Below are 18,959 nucleotides of genomic sequence, written 5' to 3'. Positions count from 1 at the left end.
AGAGAGGGGGTTATTTTGGTAAATTCAGAGAAGGATAGTGGGACAGTGAGGAACTGAATGTTGAGGAATTGCGAAGTGATAGAGGTATGACAAAATAGTAGAGTAAAAAAGATAATCAGAAGAATGAGGGTTAAATGGTAGCAGAGTCAGAGAAAATCGTTGTATAGGCGATGGCCGGAGACGGATTGACGGCGGCGGCGGATTTTCCCAGCGGAGCAGCGGTGGAACCGCAATACGCGGCGGCAAAGACGTCGGTGTGGTGGGATATAGAGAACTGTCAGGTGCCAAGGGGATGCGACCCTTACACAATCGCTCAGAATATAAGCGCGGCATTGATGAAGATGAACTATCACGGACCTGTCACCATCTCTGCCTATGGCGACACCAATCGCATCCCCTGGCCCGTTCAAAATGCTCTCTCTAGTACTGGAATCGCTCTCAATCACGTCCTGGCCGGTACACTAGCAAACCCTTGCTTCATCTTGCTACATGTATCAAAATAGATATACATGTCTATCTAAAAGACGAAATGGTTTACACCTTATTTGATAGGATATGTTGCAAATATAAATAATAAGTAAAAAATGCAACAACTAAGCCTCAATTCAAAGCTAGTTGAGATTGACTATATGAATCCTCACCGTCCAGTTTGCTACATTTGTCATTTCATCCAAATAAATAAATAAATAAAGGTGTCATTCTCTCACAGCTTAAGATTTCAGATGAAGTGGTTACATCAACATTTTCTGATGTTATTGTGGTAATTGGAAGCGAGCTTGGCGTCAACCAAAAAAGTTGAACAATGGAGAAGCACGGTAGAGAGTAAGGCTTTTAGAAAAGTAGAAGTAAGACTGAATATATGAACAACAGGTTTAGCTAGTATACGAAGATTGAAGTTGAGGTGAGGTTAGACGGGATTGCAGTACTTAAATATAAACAATTCAGATATCTAGGCTCGATGCTCTAGGAGAATGATATGATAGATGGAGATGTTACATATTGAACCAAAGTAGGATGGTTAAAATGGATAAGTGCTACCAAAGTGTTATCAGAGTGAATGTTGCACAACCTGTAATTATGCTTGATGCACTGGCTTAGTGCATAAATTTATATAATCTTTAGTTACTCTTTTAAAAAAAAGAAAAAGATAGGTGTCACAAAGATGCAGATGCTAAGATGAATGTATATCATACAAGTAGCATACACTGAGAATAAAATGAGAGCAATTCATTTGAAATGGTCTGATCATGTCCTACGTTGACTTCAGATGCACCGGTTGATAGGTGAAAAACCTAGCGAGTGAATGTTTTAAAAGAGGACGAGGTAGACCTAAAATCATTTGGGAGGAATCCATGCAGACCTAGTGAAAAATAGGTTAAATTGAAGAAAAAGATCTTCATTAGGATATACCAATTAGTGGGATTAAGTTTTAGTTGTGTTAGTCCGTTTCCTTTAGGTCCAATATTTTTAGGAGTTTGTTAGCCCTTCTAGAGATTTAACTTTATATATTATATTGAAAGGAGTTTAGATATAGTATATGGACAATAAGGATTCATATAGCTGGCCCTAACAATCCAACCTGCTTGGGATTGGTAGTTGTTGTTGTTAGTTACATCCTTCTTACATTTTAGTGTTTTCAAGCTAAGTATAAATGCGTATTGCCAATTGAATTTTGCCTTCTCAGGAAAAAAATTGAATTTTGTTTCATGTAACAGGGGTTAAGGATGCAAGTGACAAGAAAATTTTGGTGGACATGCTATTTTGGGCAGTGGACAATCCTGCACCTGCGAATTATCTGCTCATTTCGGGAGATAGGGATTTCTCCAATGCCATTCATCAGTTATGCATGAGGAGATATAATATTCTTCTAGCACAACCTTTACAAGCTTCTGCTGTTCTTGCTGCTGCTGCCAAGAATGTGTGGCAGTGGACAAGCCTTGCTGCTGGAGGATCTCCACGAGAACTTTCTTATTGCATTAAGACATTACGCCAAGAATCAACATTGACTCCAATTACTAAACCTATATTTGTGAACCAACCTGCTTATTCCGAAGCCAATGCCAATACTAATGCTTCTGGACCCCAAAGGTTATCTAATCCTGGACGCACTGCTGATACTAAAACTAAAGCTATTTACGTACCTAAGAACTCGAATAAACTGAATATGACCGGCATGTCAAGTATGCCAGCTAGAATTGAAGAAACTAGTAGCAGCCATTGCCCACAAGAACCAGATGTTGCACCAAAGCAGTTTGCACCACATCAGTTTTTCGCAAAGCCTGATAGTTCAGAGAACCATAGCAGTAAATTCATAGAAAATAAGCATGCTCAGCGTACTCAATCTCAACCTCTTTTAGTTCCAGATAAAGTTGTGAATTCGAACTCTTGCCAGAACAATTTGCAGCCTGCACCTCCACGACCTGAAAGTTCTGCAGTTTTTTCTACACCATTTGTATGCCATCCTGATGCTGTTAGGGGTAATTTATCTGATAGCCCAATTAACTTGTTTTATGCTTTTAATTTTAAATTGACAAAATAGGGAAGTATTCTGACCGAAACTGAATTTTATTAGGCCAGATAGTTTTCTTGAGGCGGCTTAATTTGCTTGCAGTTGGGGGTGATATCGACGGTTCTCTTAACAAGAGTCCTGCACGTCCTGAGTTTTCCTTCCCTTCATCCTCATTGGGGATTTCTAAATCTGTTCCTGGTAATTCAGATTTGGGTCTCCAGCTTCCTGAACACATTCAAGGTCTTATAGGGGTCATCTTGCTTGCCTTGAATACTTTGAAGCTTGAGAAGATTGTGCCAACAGAAGAAAACATTACTTATTGTGTACGTTATGGTAACTCAAAAGATCGTCATACTGATGTTACAGCAGCCTTAAATTCTGCACTAGAGCAACAGATGATATTAAAGATAAAAGTAGGAAATTTGGAGCTATATGTTGGTAGGACTGAGAGGATCTGGAATTGCGTTAATCCACTTGGTGGAAATCTTAACCAGTATCGAGATGCAACTTGGAATGCGATTGAGAATTCTCTCTGTTCAGCTGCTGGACGTTCAGCAATAGCAGCATCTGAATGCAGGTAAACGAATTCTGCTGCATGTTTTTTAGTAATTTCCAGAGTTTTTTCTGATGTCCATTTGCCATCAGGTATGAAGCAGCTCTGATTCTTAAAAACTCGTGCTTAAAAGAATCAGACCTTACATTGGGTGAAGTAATTCAAATCCTGGATATGATTATCACGCTGAAGCGTTGGATTAAAACTTCGCACTCTGGTTGGCAACCAGTTGTTATCACTCTTCCAGAAACTTATAATAATAGTGGTACCAGAATAGATACCTAGTTGAGAGAGCTCTTTCAATATTTTAACATGTCCTAGTCAGAAATGGATCAAATATCTTGGATTTATGGATTTTAAAAGAAGCTCAATTTCGTTGGAGATGGTTTGTTCAGTGCATCGATGACACTGGCGTAGGAGCAACATCTTTTTTACTTTTGTGGAATGCTTTTCCACATGCCATTGCAGCTGATATAGTGGGCAGCTTTCTGCACCATGGTCAACCTTATGTTAAACGGATGGATTGTTATCATGCTTCTATCCACCCAACTATGCTGATGGATCTCGTAATCTTTCATTCCAGCTTCATGGTTACCAACAATCCTAAATTTCTTCATCTTAAAATTTCCTTCTCTCTCGAAATTTTGTTTCCATTAAAGAATCTACTATTGCTTTCACCTTACTAGAATTTGGAGCATCCATGAAGAATGTAGCATGGTTACTGGGTGAGTAGAAAAGAAGCACAAATGTTTGGATGGCAGGTTGACTGGAATATTTTGTAATCTCTGCTGTTGTTCTAGCTAGAATATAAATCTAGAAGAGTGTTTAGAATACAGATCAGTTACCTTGGTTTTTGGAGCTTTATGACCAAAAAGTACTCTGTCAAATGGAGTATGTAGATATTCTTGGGAGGCATTTTCGTATGTTTTCATAACCTCATCCTTTCCCCTCTTTTTGTTTATTGGAGGTTATGACTACAAAGTACTTTGTCAAATATTGTATCTGTAGATTTACTTGGCAGGCACTTGCATTTGTTTTCATTTCATACTTTTCCCTCCTATGTTTCTCTCATTTGATTGGTATTGTACTTGTTACATAGTTTGTTAGGAGATCATATCTGTTGTATGGTATTTGTTTTCAGCAGTTTCCTGTTTGAACAACTCACTAGGTAAAAAAAATTCTGCAAGTTTCTGACAGGTTTTGATGTTGTCCATATGTGCCGGGTGCATGTGGTGAGGTAAAATTCAACGTTCAATTTGCTTATTTAACACTAGACGAAGTAGCTTGTCTTTTCAGGGTTTCGTTTTGCTACAATCCTCGACCAATAATCAATATTAATTAGTCTCGACATGCGAACTTTTTCTACTTTGTTTTCACTCTATTAGTGACTAATGCTAAAAGCAACTTACCATTAGAAAAACTTGCCACAGAAATTATGCCTAATAAAAATTGGAAAATGGTTCAAAGCCTCAAACACAAAATGTTTGGCATCCAACCCTTCAGCATCACGTATGTTAAAGGAGAAAATTATTCGTAACAGAACCCCTGATATATAGGTAATTCACACATCACGTGTTGCGTTATTACTGCTAGACCAAAGCCGGGGGCATCAAAACTCAACCCATATAGCTTATCATGCATTCCCAATATAGTTGTGTTAAACTTCTTTAAAGACTGAACTATTTCGTAAATACTATTGACCTCTCTGGATTAAATGTAACACCAAATGCCTTCACATTTATCTCACATGCCAAAAGAAAATTTACAATTTACCATGAAAACACTTCTACTTCTAATTTCCCTTAACCCAACCAGGAGTCCTCCTTGATTAAGTACAAATGAATTAGTCTTTCGTGTGTACAAAGAACAAGGATAAAGCCTATATCAACAACATCGCGGCCAGCAAGAGAAACAAGAAAACCAAGTGGTCGCTGCCAATTTAGGCTGTGACTCTGGTTGTTTTGACTGTTGTTGTGGTTGTGGCCGTGATCGTGGTGGTGATTGTGGCTGCACTGCTGGTTGTGAATCTGGTTGAGGTTGAGGTTGATGCCTCTCCATTTTAGCAGAAGCTGCTTTGAGTGAGCCAGTTTTCCCGGCGTCATTAAGTAGTCTGCAATGAACCAAAAGTAATTATAAACAGTTCAAATGTATTTCATGCACGGAACAATGGCAGAGCGCATTTCACCCAAAATTGAAAATAAAAAAACTAACAAGATTATCTTAAATGTGAAACCTTAGCAGAATGAGAAGTGAGCACACTATTTCTGTGTGAGAGAGAGAGAGAGTAGACAACGGAAGAACAAAACAAGTAGTAGAAGGTTATACTATGACCGCACATTTAGCTAAACGATAACATGATTAAGTCCAGATCCAAAAAGGAATAGAAGGTAAAATCCAGCAGAGAAGTTCTTGCTGTTTTATCCCTTTTCTCAATTAAGTCATCAGTTGCTAGAGATACTTGCACTTCTATATATGTTTCTTAAAGTTCAGAACTCATAGAAAAAAAGAAGCTTCTGTCAAAGTAAAACACCTTAAATTTCACGAGGCTATTTTTCTTTTAAGCAAAATTTTATAACTGAACATAGACCAAAAAGTACTAGATACATACTAAACTTTCTACAAGTTTGCAATGCTTATTTAAAGAAAGCTAGCATGTGTGAACTGAGCACCAAAAGATCTAAAAATCATGAAGCAAGTAAACATATGGCCCATGAAAGAGAAAGCTTGTCGATATTTGTGTTTAGAATCAAAACATACAAAATTGATATGTAGGATAGTTTTAGATGCAATCTGCTAACAAGATACCTCCACACGAACAGAAGCAGAAAAGAAAACCATAGTGCATTGCATTCCCTCAAACTGGAAGTCGTGAAAAAAAGATCTTACACTGGAAAAGCAAAGGAACTGCTGCTGTTTCCACTCTCATTGGAGAGGCGGGGTGAGGAAGCATGACTTGCCTCAGTCGGGGGAACAGCTTTATCATCTGACTTGTTGGGCGCTGAGGCAGAATGCTGAACATCGTCGACATTAGATGTCTTGTCTTTGATGTTATTTTCATGATTTTCGACAGGGACTATTTTGGGGGATTCGACAATCTTTTCTTGCATAGCGGGACCCTCCACCACACTTGCACTCTTTACCTCTTTATCTGTCGCCACTTCTACAAGAGGCAGGGGAAGATTTGGAGGTAGGCTCTTCTTTTCATTGGATTTAACTTCAGGTTGTGCATTATATGGATTGGCCGGAGAATTACTCCATTCTTCTGGCTTAGTTAGTTCTCCAGATCTATACATCATGTTGAACTGATCTCTAGAGAAGCTGTTATTTCCCATATGAATACTAAACAATGACTCATTTGAAGCAGTACTCCATTCCATAGGATTAGTAGGCTTGCTTGAGAAGACAGACGATGGAATACGATTGGGGTCATAACCTGGAGGATGACCCATAGTATGTATTGGAGGAGACTTCATCGGCGAAGGGTTAGCTCCATTCCATTCATCAGGAAATGGCGGAGCCTCCATTTCACCACGCGGAGATGCACTTATCATGCTCCACTGTGGTGTCTGACTAGGAACATCAGGAGAAGATGAAGATGCTGGACTAGGTGATAAAGAAGAATCTTTTTCAGACTTTGTATATAAATCTCCGAGAGGGTCCTTTCGACTAGTACTTAGTTCCAATATTGAATCCTCAGATGAAGAAGGCGATGACGGAGAAGATGAGGAAGGATATAAACCAGTTGTTTTCACTTCCATAAGTGGTTTTCTATCCTCATGCTTAGTCTCAGGATGTTGCATTATAGGCATATTACCACTACTCCAATTCTCCATTTCCTTTTTTTTCTTGTCCAATCAATAGTATTTTCAGCGCTTAATGTAGTTCGAGTAATATTTCTCCTGCAAAACATGAACAATTCAACAAAATGCATACTATCTTTTCTATGGTATCATACTTTTTAAGACAGAATTGGCTGATATTAAAACAGAATTTGATAGATAATGAAGTTTAGCACAAATACTTGTTCAGCAAAAAACATTGAAAGGTAAGTAGGGAGTAAAACATTGCTTTGGAATAACCTACTGATATTTCTGGACAAAGGTGATAAGAAACCACTGTAACTTAATGCCTGTGCTTATAAAGTTTGTCTATAATTTATTTCTTCCAGTTTTATAATCTTCTTTCAGAGAACCAAATACATTTTTATTACTCCCTCTAGTTCACTTTAAGTGATTTTTGGGGTATTTTTTTTGTGGTTCATAATATTTAATTTTTTCAGATATCAAGAAGCAATTAACTTCTTCTTTCCAAAGTTGTCATTGGAGTAAAGAGCCTAGGAGTAGTTTGTTATATTTTTTAATGAGCAAATTAAAGTTAATATGATTAATTTTATTGTTAATTAATGTTAAAAGGTGGATTCCTTAAAAATTCATTTAAAATGGAGGGGAGGGAGAACCATATTTGTTTCGCTTAATAAAGTGGGAATAAAAGGGTCATTTTGACATTCTTGGAAGTTGGAAACACGTGAAACCAAAAAAAAGCTTACACATTTTTATCTCTAAAATTCTTGGAGGAGATAGCAACACAATTAATTTCCTGACCCGGAGTCTGCTAAACAGAATGAACATCATAAATCCTTTAGACTGAATTTTAAGAAACATAAATGAGAAATTTAAACAATATCCTGACTAATTCTTTTTAATCAACAGCACCACTTCAGGAAATATCATTCAATTCAATTTCATCTATTTGGACTTGTTTTATTCCAACGCTCAATCATATGTCTGATTCAAATTTAATTTCACCTAGCCAAAAAAAATAAAATATCATTCAGTTTCTTTTTACAGGCTCTAATTTTTTGACAGAATTTGGTGTTGAAATGAGCTTTAATGCTAAAGAAAAAGAGCCAAAAGCAATTGAATTTACCTATAATCCCACCAATCCTCAAAATCAAATCTTGATTACTAGCTGTATCCTTTTTGCTAATGATAATCCAAAGATAAAAAAGATACAGCTACTTACCCCTCAATCAATATTGTGAGGTAAGAGATTGAAAAATCCAATGAATTCGAATTTGAATAAAAGAAGAAATTCTATAATTTTCCTAAGAGGATAAACTTCAATAGGAAATACAAATGATTTAGGGCTCAGAAAAAAAGTAATAGAAACCAAAGGGAAAAAAAAATAAAAGGATCAGTTTAAGGGTTTTATTTTAGGTAAATTTATTGCTTCAAAAAAGGAAGGCCAAGCAGCCATTTCGGTGATGACTGATCTGTTTTTCCGTATAACTGTAAAACCAACCGTTGGCGCCAACTCTATATATCCGAAGAATATACTCAATATTCGGGTCGGGTATGAATGCTTGGTCCAATTGGTGCCTACCCGGCCCACGTTTTCCAAGCCATGTTCCCCAATCGATGGATGCATTCGGATGTGATATGAGGCTATCTTATCCATATTTTCATTATTTAGAGATGGAGCCTATATTTTCAGCAGTTTAAGTTCTATATACTGACAACATAAAAAAGTATTTATGTAATCAAGTTACTTAATTGACAATTAATGCAGGTAACTTTATATGACACACATTTAGGGGCGGATGTAGCCGTTTAGCTACGGGTTCATGTGAATCAAAACTTTCAATACGGAGTATCGGAGGCGGATTCATAGGATAAAATGCGGGGTTCGTGAACCCATGGTCTCTTCGTAAAATTAAATATTTAATATACATATTTTTTAAAATTGGTATAATATAAACTGCTGACACCCATGCTCCAAGAAGGTTGAATGGTGCACTTGGTAGAAAGTTGAGTTATTTACCAAGAGGAAGAGGGATCAATTCCCACTTAATACATTTCTTTCTCTTTTTTTTTTAGTAGTGCACCTATGTACTAAAAATCCTAGATCCGCCTCTATCGATTATAGATATCTTTGTTAAAAACCTACTAAAATCTTAATAAACATTAGATCTAACAGTACAATAAGTTCCATGCTGAAATTTTAAAAGTAAAAAAAAAAGAATTAAAAGAAAGACCTATTATAAATTTAAATTTTGAGTTGTTATCATCGAAGGAATAGTAATTAATAAGTAAGTAAGCTGCTATAACAAATTAAACGCGACAAGTGCATGAAATTGTGGTCACCGTCGTGCAAACGACGCCACCCAAAAGTCAGGTTTGGCGGAGCCTGTATTTAATTATAGTCATAGGAGTATTTTAGTAAGTGTGTTGTAATTACAAGAAAATATCTAGAAAGCTTGCGTACTGTATGGAGAAGCAATTGCTGAGCGTCTCCCCCAAATAGTGATTAATTTGCTTTACTCTTTAAAGTTGGCCTTGAACAAGTGTTTGTGTTTTAAGTACTTTTTTAGCATGGCCGGAGACAAGAAAACTTTATATTCAACTCAGTGACCAAGCCAAGAATTTTGCGGTCAAAGTTTACATATTTATATTTATAAAAGCATATTCTTTTCGCATTACAGGAGGATTTGTAAAGGTAAAATCACTTAGTAGACTTAGAAGCTACAATAATATTGATGGAAGTCATAAAAATGAATAATCCCAATATCAGCAATTCAAACGTTGACAAAGACCAGACTCCTGAAGCTGTAAACCTTGAACCTGCAGGGGTAAAGGTTACACAAAATTCACATTTTTCATCTTAGATATAATGAAGGAAAAGAAACAGAAATTACGAATGCATATAATATATACGTACCATAGGTTGATGATGTGGTCGATTTTTGGAGGGTGGCAATGGCAATAGTGTGCTGGCCTTTCTATTTCTACCAATTAGAAGCCTCTTCGAAACAGGGGACATCATTTGATCAGTTGGACTTGTGTACCTGCAGAAACACAGTTTATTCCTCAAGCGAATTCAAGATTTCTTACTACTGAACCTATTTTCAACTTACGTTTTCGAAATTTAATATTTATTGAAATTCTAATAAAATTTTCTCTACTTTGATTCCACAATCATAGAGAATTTAATTTGTAAGAGAAGAAGAAAAGAAAAGAAAAGTTATACCTTTCAGGGTATTTGAATGGCTTAGGGAGCTTAAGGCGATCAGGGGTATTCCCACTTTTGATTGGAGAATTTTGAAGAACAATTGTTGGTCGAATTAGTAGCGGCGGTGTTTCTGGTTCTACAGCAACAGTAGCTTCTTTACTAATGGGAGTTTTTGATTGAACTGTTTCCTGTAGGGATTCATTAATGGGAGTTTCTGGTACAACTGCAATCTGCTTTCCCTCCATTGATGAACTATAGTACACAAGTAGCAGAGAGATTTTAGGTAGATTTAATTGTAAAGTGGATTTGGAGAGAGAGAGAGAGAGAGAGAGAGAGAGAGAGAGAGAGAGAACGATTGAATTAAGTAAGAAGTGGAGTTGAGTTTACATTATTTATTATACAGAAAGACGACCGTTCAGAATAAGGATTTCAACGGTCGAATTCTTTGGGGCTGTATTAAGTGGACGACAAGCCAATTTTGCTTTTTTCTAATCGAGTAAAAAGAGGCCAACTAAGACAATTCCAGAATGTCTTTTAAACCCAACGGGAAAAGTGGTTCTTTGTGTTCACTTATTTTTTGGAAAATTTTATGTGCCCTCCTAATTCTTATTTCCACTTGGGCACCCAAGCATGTCGGCTCAAGTGGCCTAATATGAGATTTAATTTTTTTAAAAAGATTATAATATATTTTTATTAGGAGTCTATTCTTCTAACTTTTTGAGATACAAAATTATTAATAATTATTTTTGCAATCGTTTTCTTCTAATAATTTCTTTTCAATTGATTATTTAGCCACCACATTAAATTTCTATTAAGACATTGTTGGTCTTAGGTAATATAAGCATTTGAAAAAGAATCAAGACTTTTTATTTGATTGAGTTATATCGATTAGATTTTAGAGTATATTATCTTATGTTAACCGTTTTAGTTCAAAAAAACGTCAACTCAAATTCAGACGTTAGAAAAAATATTCACACTGCCTATTTATAAGTAAGTTAAACGATTACTTTATTTACATATCTAAAAAAAACTTCTTTCTTTCTATATGAAAAATCTACTTTTGTATTAAAGTACAAAATATTGTTATTTTAAAGTACATATAAACCCGTTCTATCTATAAAAAAAAAAAAGGGCCCCCCAAATTTAGGGACCTAAGGCACAAGCGTTATTAGGTAGAACATTGGAGCCAGCCTTGCACCCAAGGGTAGTCTAATGATCAACCAAAATGAGTGCGAATATTAGATATAAGAGTTTAGATCACAAGTTTTAAAAATATTTTTTATCCTTATATTTCGTACCTAGTCAAATAGGTTCAAACAAAGTAAAACGAGGGAGCATGTGATTTTTTTATTTTATCCTAAGATTTGATGGGCAGTCGATGACTATTCATAGCTATTACCTTGACACCAAAGAAGAGTTCGACAAATGCTTTATTTCTGTCCTAGTTGATCCCGATTCGACATTAGAAGTATATTAATTTTTTTCGAATAATCGAATACTTTTGTCTATAAATACTGCTTATTTGATTTCATCCATAAATCGATTTTCTTCCCTATGAGTTATAGTCTCAATAAGAACGCTTGTTCTTACTATTTATATATTATGATATGAACATACCACATCAATTCGTTATGTATGGATGATGAGATTCTATTGATACATGGCCAATTCCAATAGACTTATTGGAGGGTCCCATTGGCGTGCATCCAGTATGAATTGAACCTAAGAATTCGCCATTTATAAGTTGGGCACTTTAACCATTCAGCCATGGATGTTTAGCGGGGATCCTCGTACATGGTGAATAACCAAATTCCAATTGAAATGAAATCTTTAGGATAAATCAATGCAATTTAGGAGGAATCAATGAGAGGACAACAATTCAAATCCTGGATTTTCGAATTGAGAGAGATCAAGAATTATCACCATTTCTTAGATTCATGGACCCAATTCAATTCAATGGGATCCTTCATTCAATTATTTTCCATCAAGAACGTTTTCTAAAACTCTTTGACTCCCGAATTTGGAGTATCCTACTTTCACGCAATTTATAGGGTTCAACAAGTAATTGAAATTTCACGATCAAGGGTGTTAATACTCTTTGTAGTTGCGGTCCTTATATATCGTATTAACAATCGAAATATGATCGAAAGAAAAAATCTCTATTAAATAGGGCTTCTTCGTGTACCTGTGAATTCTATTGGACCCAAAAATGATACATTGGAAAAATCTGTTGAATCTTCCTATTTTTGTGCAGATAAAACACAGCAAATATTCAATAAAATAGTTGAAATACACATAAGTTTTCTGGACACTACTGTTATTTAGAAAAATCTAGTTTCTACTTGTACCGTTCTTGGTAAGGCCAATAGGAGAAATATTAATGAAGCGATATTTTTTTTTCTTTTACTTGTGTGAATAAAAATAGAATTTAAAAGAAAATATTTTTTTAAAAAAGAACAGATAACCTTATTATAGCATACCATAACCATAGTTTGAATGGCAATGCAATTGGTATTGCGCACTTCTAGAAGTGAAGTTTATGTGTTTTTCCTTTTAACAAGTCAATGTATAATGGGCATTGCATAATGTGCAGCATTAACGTATTGGACCACAGGACCGTAAGGTCTTAGTCTTACAAAACAACACAAATGTTAAAGAAAAAAAATAAAAAAATTACCATTTTAAATATAAAAAAAAAACTTATTGTTTTCCACCCAAATACAGATTATATAGCAGCTCCTGCTCGGGATCCATGTTAAAACGTGACAATTTACAGAATTTTATCTTTTTAACCCAAGACTTTAACCTTTTGCTGATTTTTTCTCTCTTTCTTGTTTCCAATGAAGAAAAATATTTATTTAATATACTCATGTTTACCCTTAAAATTGAATAACAATTAAACTTATAATGTGGTTCTAAGGATACATATTTTCACTTAATACCAATTGATAAATATGAAAATTAATAACATAAATGAACTATAAAGTAAAGCAAACAAGTGTTAGAATGGAACTCAACCCTCGAGTTTGGATACCCTCAAACTGGTTGATGTAAGAATAATTAAAATATAACAAGCTGATGAACAATAGTATAAACGAGAAAGAGAATTATATTGCTTTGATATCTGTGAACAATGTGTCTTACAGATGATTAGAACCCCCTCTTAAATAGTAGAGGAATTCCACTTATGGTATAATTCTAATTACGGAAGAAAATCTCATGATTAGCTAATTAAGCGTTTCTGATTTGATCCGTTCCGAGATTTACGCCATGATCCTCGACCAGTCACGGATATCTCACCTTTCTGTTATTGTGCTATCTTCGATCTTGCTCGATGTCTGTCTCATTTGGCTTCTATCGCTACTAGCCTCGATCTCGACAGGTACCTCGATTCTGAACTCGGTACCTTATCCTCGTGGTTTAGTCAGTTCCGTTACGAGGCCATCCTTCGATGCGACCTTCCGATCTCGGTCAAATAGTAAAATCAGGTGGTCCCGGTTTTAACCGTATACAGATAGTCCCCTTATTTTTTGGAGTGAAATGACAAGAAACCAATTGAGCCTTCGATTTTCTACCTCGACCTGTCATGACATCATCCTTGTGACGTAAGCGACGTGAGTGACCGAAATATCCTATCGGTACAGTTTCCCAAGTCATTAATGAGTGTCAGTTGGTGGTCGGCCACTAGTGCCTTTGAACCATCGCCATGAATCCAATAAATAGACTCCTTCCTCATTGATTCAAACCTTACTTTTACTTCCTTCTAATCTCCAATGCTTTTACATCTCCTAAGTTCTTCTTTTTTACAAATCTTCAGGTTTTGCTGTTAATTCTTTCTCAAACGTCAAGTCCTATTATCTTCCTCTTCTTCAAACTTACACAAAAACGGCAAAAAATGTCGAAAACAGTACCACAAAAAGAAGCTGCTTCATCTTCTCAACCGTCCAACGGAAAAACGCCGGTGGAACCCCGTCTTGAGGAATGCATTCCTGGGGGGTGCGCGCTAAACTCCGATTTCAAGACCGATAAAGCCTCATCGATTCCTGGTCGATGCGAGCCAATGTCGAGGTATATATGCTCGATAACTGAGGGATACCTTAAGCAGGTAAAGAAATGCTGCAACTGGGAGGGCAAAGACTCATGGTAAGCCCACTTTTTGTGTATTTGATGATTTGATTAAGATGCCCTTCTTCTACTTATTCAATTTTCTCGTGTACATGCCTGGGCAAGGATGCGGTCATGAGGCCCCCGTCTGATGAGGAGGAGACTTCGACCCATGTTCCAAAGCCGACGAAGGATAAAAAGAGGAAAATGACCTCAACCTCTGAGGATCCAAAGCCTAAGAAGAATCCAGTTCGTAAGCCAAAGAAAGACACTGTTGCCCTGCCTGCGGATGTGATTCAACGGCTAAGGGAGGAAGATGAAGACAATGGCTCGGAATTGGTGGCCCGAGTGAAGAAAACCATTGAGGCCCCAAAGGCCGCTGAGTCGGTGGTGGTTGAGGAGATTCCGCCTCGAGCCGAGGGGGTCTTGGAAAAGGACTCGGGCAAAGTCCCTGAGTCGTCGAAGATCAAAGATGCCTCCCGCCGAGGTGAGAAAAAGGCGGGTATGTCTGAAGGGGCCGTCTCCAAGGCCCTTCGCAGCGAGGAGAACGCCCTAAGTGGCTCGCCTGGGGCAATAGATATTAGAGACTCGCCGATTCTCCCTGCATTTTCCGAGGAGGCAATTCGGGAGGCCCAAGCTATGAAGACTCCCAAAGTAGACGAGGCCCATGGAAGGGAGGACCCCTTCCGTGGTTACTTTATCGGGGTCGAGGATGCTACCGACCTGAATGAAGCATCGAGTCTCTTCGATGAAGCTCAACAAGCCTTGAATCGGGTGAGTCTCAACTCCCTTTGTCGATATCATACTTAGTTTATTTCTTCTCTTCCTGTCTAACTTCCTTTCTTTTTTACGTATAGGCTTTGGCGCTCCATCAGGAGGCGTTTTCAAAGTCCCGAGAAGATCTGAGTTGATGTGAGGCCGACCTCCGAGGGCTCATAGAGGAGAGAAATGCCCTTAAACTTCTTAGAGGGAAAAAAGAAAAAGAAATCAAGGACCTCCGAGCCGAGTTGGCCAAGGCTCACCAAGATCAGACCGACCTAATCGAGCAGGTAATAAAAATCTTAAAAGCTCATGGGCTCGATTCGGGAACGGTGGCTAACATTTCAATCTCACAGCTACAGTAAAAGGTCGAGAGGATCGAGCAATTCCGCGAGGAGATCGACATGATGAAGGCGAAGACCTTGGGGTGGAAAGAAAGTATGGACCGTTTTGCTGCTGAAAAAGAGGCTGCTCGAGCCCAATTGTCATCGGTCGAAAGTCATTTTTGATGCATGAAGGAGAAGAGCTCAGCTCAGGCAAAGAAAATAAAGGAGCTCGAGGCTCGATTGACTTCCAAACTTACAAAGGCCAAATCTGAAGCCGAAAAGGCAAAGGACGAGGTATAGGCGATCGTGGCTGTCTACCGGGCCGATGCTGAAGCCACTCAAGTCCAAGCGAGAGAGGCAGCCAAGACCGCTCAAACCCGAGCACATTGGATTGCTGAACTCGCCAAATGCCAATCTCGGAGGGAAACCCTCGAGGAGATCCATGCTCGAGGTTTCGATCTTACCGACGAGATAATAAAGGCTAAAGAGCATGAAGATTATGCTAGAGCGTTGGCCTCTTCCGATGATGATGATGATGGCAGCAAGAGCGGGTCCGAGAATGGGGAGGACCTCGATGGAGAAGAAGCTGCCCCTGAGGAAAACCAGGAATCTTAGGCTTTTTCTTTTTTGATTTTTTGTGCGGGACCCTGATCGGTCCTTGTAAATATTTTCGTATAGATAATAGATCTTTTTCCTCTTTGACTTGTCTTTATTCTATTTCCTGCTTCGTAAAAATTCTATTTCATTCATTCCTTCATGTCTTATGGGGATTTTGCTCACAAGTTTGGGACTTTAGGCAACTAGACCGAAGTCGGACCAGTGTAGTCTTTAAAATCGAGTGAGTGCTTGCTCGAACTCGAAGTAGAATTACCCTTAGGTTTTAGTTGAGTAAGGACGATTTCTCGAACTTAAAAAATAAAATGGCCCTTAGGTTCTTGAATTAGGCCGATATGGCCTCAAAAGAATGGCTTTTCCCCTTTTTCGGCTTGAAAAATTAATCATAAAAATTTGTCATGCCTTAGCACGAGATAAATTTGTACCCATTAGGTTTTTCGAGGATTGGTGTTATCGAAGTCCTTTGCTTTGTTATGCCTTAGAACAAAATTGTCCGGGAGTTCGAACAATTCGCTATCCCTTAGGGTTTTTCGAGGGTCGATATTATCGAGACCCTTAGTAATTCAGCCGAGGGTTGCCTTTTTTAACCGGTTTATGAGAATATTTGAAGGCCTGTTTTATAACAGAATTCGGACGTCCGCGCACCGTGTTAATTTGGCCGTAACCTTTAGTTTGGGATTTACCCCTTAGGCTTGTTTCCCTGCTATACTTCAAACTCGTTCGAAGTGTCAGTCCTCGAGTGGGGTGGTCGTGGCCTATAAAATCGAGGATTGCCTTTTTAAGGTCTTACGATTTCGAGGTTTAGTAATTCGATCATGTCGATTTTTAGGACGGCAGTCCCCGAGTATAGGGTAAATTTCTTGAACTTCAGTTGTGATCGGCCCTTAACCAGTTTTCACAATAGATCATAAGTATGAAATTGTAAAGTATAAATTTCTCTAAAGCATGGAACATATGGTAAGGAAAAATACTTCTTTCAATAGATTATACATGCGTACATGTTTTGCCATTAGGGCTCGAGTAATCTACATGGATACGGTTCATTTGACCGTTTGGTCCTTTACCTATCGAGACCCTATCGACACGAAGTATTTTTCTTGTAACTATCCGAGGGTGATGCCCCCAGTATTCGAGGTTGATTGTAAAAGAGCCTCAGATACTGTTGAATTGCTCTAAGTTAGCACGAACAATGGTTGCCTCGTTAAAAACCTCGCCGAAAAAACCCATTTGGGAAAACAACCGGTCTAAGGAAAAAAAAAGTGCAATGCGTGCTTTCAGACCTAGGGACTTTGTGTTTGAAAAATCCTTTGGTGTCTTCAATTAAACACCTGCAAATGGTTAGTATAAAATATAAACGAAAATGGAGAAGGTCGTACCTTAGCAGTAATATCGTTTGAGGAGTGATATGTTCCAATTGTTTGGTAATTATTCACCATTCATCGTGCCAAGTTTGTAGGATCCCTTTCTGATGATATCGAGGCCCTGATACGGTCCCTCCCAGTTCGGGCCAAGTTTTCCTTCGTTTGGGTCTCGAGTATTGAGGGTGACCGTCCTCAGAACTAAGTCCCCGATTTTAAAGTGTCAAAGATTGGCTCTTTGATTGTAGTACCTTTCGATTTGCTGTTTCTATGCGGCCATTCGAACGAGGGCGGCTTTACGTTTTTCATCTAGCAATTCGAGGCTTGTATTCATAGCCTCGTGATTTGACTCTTCTGTTGCGTATCGAAACCTGATGCTAGGTTCCCCGACTTCAACCGGGATCAGAGCTTCGGCGCCATATACTTATGAGAACGGTGTTGCCCCGGTACTAGATTTTGACGTTGTTCGATACGCCCAAAGGACTTCGGGTAATATTTCTCTCCATTTTCCCTTAGCGTCGTCCAGTCTTTTCTTTAGAGTTTGAATGATGGTCTTGTTTGTTGATTCGGCCTATCCGTTCCCACTAGGATGATATGGCGTCTACAGGATCCTTTTATTTTGTGATCTTCGAGAAACTTTGTCATCTTGCTGCCGACGAATTGCTTTCCATTGTCGCATACGATCTCGGTAGGCATCCCGAATCTGCATATAATGTGGTCCCAGATGAAGTCTATGTCTTCTTTCTTTCTAATTTTCTCGAAAGCCTGTGCTTCAACCCACTTATAGAAATAGTCAGTTATAAGCAAAATAAATTTAGCTTTACTTGGGGCCAATGGTAGAGGGCTGACGATATCCATTCCCCATTTCATGAATGGCTATGGGGATAAGACTAAATGGAGTTGCTCTTTGGGTTGGTGAATCATCGGTGCATACCTTTGACATTTGTCGCACTTTCGAACAAACTCTTTTGTATCCTTTTCTATATCGGCCCAATAGTATCCTGCTCTGATGACTTTGTCAACCAATGATTCGGCACCGGAATGATTTCCGCATGTGCCCTCATGGATTTCTCGTAGGACGTAATCGGTATCTCCTGGTCCTAAACATATTTTCAATGGTCCATCGAACATCCTTCTATATAGTGTTCCATCTTCGACCAATGTGAATCGTGCGCCCTTCGTACGTAGAGTCCTCGATTCCTTAGGATCTGACGGAAGCTTCCCGTTCTTTAGGTACTCGATATATTTGTTCCTGCAATCCCAGGTTAGACTTGTGGAGTTGATTTCGGCGTGGCTTTCTTCGATTTCTTACCTTGAAAGTTGTACGACAGTCCCCGAGCTAATCTCGTTGTCTTCGACTGATGACCCCAAATTTGGAAGGGCATCGGCCTCGCTGTTTTGTTCTCGATGCACATGCTGTAGGGTCCATTCTTTAAACCGATGTATAGTCACCTGTAGTTTGTCCAAGTGCATTCGATCTTCTCGAACCTCGAAGGTTCTGTTGACTTGGTTTACCACAAGCAGGGAGTCACATTTGGCCTCGATGACCTCTGCTCCCAAACCTTTAGCTAGCTCGAGACCTGCAATCATGGCCTCACATTCGGCCTCATTGTTAGTTAACTTGGAAGTTTTGATAGCTTGTCTAATTGTATTACCCGTGGGCGGCTTCAAAACGATGCCTAGCCCGGACCCCTTCACGTTCGAAGCGCCATCTGTGAAGAGGGTCC

At 38.3% G+C, this 18,959-nt stretch overlaps 3 protein-coding genes across 4 annotated transcripts; 1 reads left to right on the top strand and 2 right to left on the bottom strand.

Moving 5' to 3' along the window:
- Positions 1 to 4,133, top strand: LOC104092898 (uncharacterized). 2 transcript variants are annotated; one of them, XM_009598597.4, is made up of 4 exons: positions 1 to 456; positions 1,716 to 2,477; positions 2,612 to 3,086; positions 3,155 to 4,133. In XM_009598597.4, exons 1-4 carry the CDS (start codon positions 171 to 173, stop codon positions 3,345 to 3,347), a joined length of 1,716 nt encoding a protein of 571 aa, XP_009596892.1. In that variant the 5' UTR covers positions 1 to 170; the 3' UTR covers positions 3,348 to 4,133. The 2 variants fall into 2 exon arrangements, with proteins under 2 accessions (XP_009596892.1, XP_009596885.1); XM_009598590.4 differs by having other exon boundaries at positions 2,573 to 3,086.
- A 592-nt stretch (positions 4,134 to 4,725) lies between these two features.
- Positions 4,726 to 8,241, bottom strand: LOC104092909 (uncharacterized). The gene is made up of 3 exons (XM_009598606.4): positions 7,989 to 8,241; positions 5,949 to 6,961; positions 4,726 to 5,172 (listed from the first exon to the last, which is right to left on the bottom strand). The coding sequence occupies exons 2-3, from the start codon at positions 6,893 to 6,895 to the stop codon at positions 4,947 to 4,949; spliced, it is 1,173 nt and encodes a 390-aa protein (XP_009596901.1). The 5' UTR covers positions 6,896 to 6,961; positions 7,989 to 8,241; the 3' UTR covers positions 4,726 to 4,946.
- A 1,243-nt stretch (positions 8,242 to 9,484) lies between these two features.
- LOC104092923 (uncharacterized) lies at positions 9,485 to 10,437 on the bottom strand. The gene is made up of 3 exons (XM_009598626.4): positions 10,089 to 10,437; positions 9,780 to 9,906; positions 9,485 to 9,682 (listed from the first exon to the last, which is right to left on the bottom strand). The coding sequence occupies exons 1-3, from the start codon at positions 10,313 to 10,315 to the stop codon at positions 9,629 to 9,631; spliced, it is 408 nt and encodes a 135-aa protein (XP_009596921.1). The 5' UTR covers positions 10,316 to 10,437; the 3' UTR covers positions 9,485 to 9,628.
- Positions 10,438 to 18,959: the final 8,522 nt, after the last annotated feature.

The sequence above is a fragment of the Nicotiana tomentosiformis genome, chromosome 2, assembly GCF_000390325.3.
Source record: "Nicotiana tomentosiformis chromosome 2, ASM39032v3, whole genome shotgun sequence".
Classification (NCBI taxonomy): domain Eukaryota; kingdom Viridiplantae; phylum Streptophyta; class Magnoliopsida; order Solanales; family Solanaceae; genus Nicotiana; species Nicotiana tomentosiformis.
Note: the sequence above shows the minus strand (reverse complement) of the source record. Positions and strands in the feature narration are given on the sequence as shown.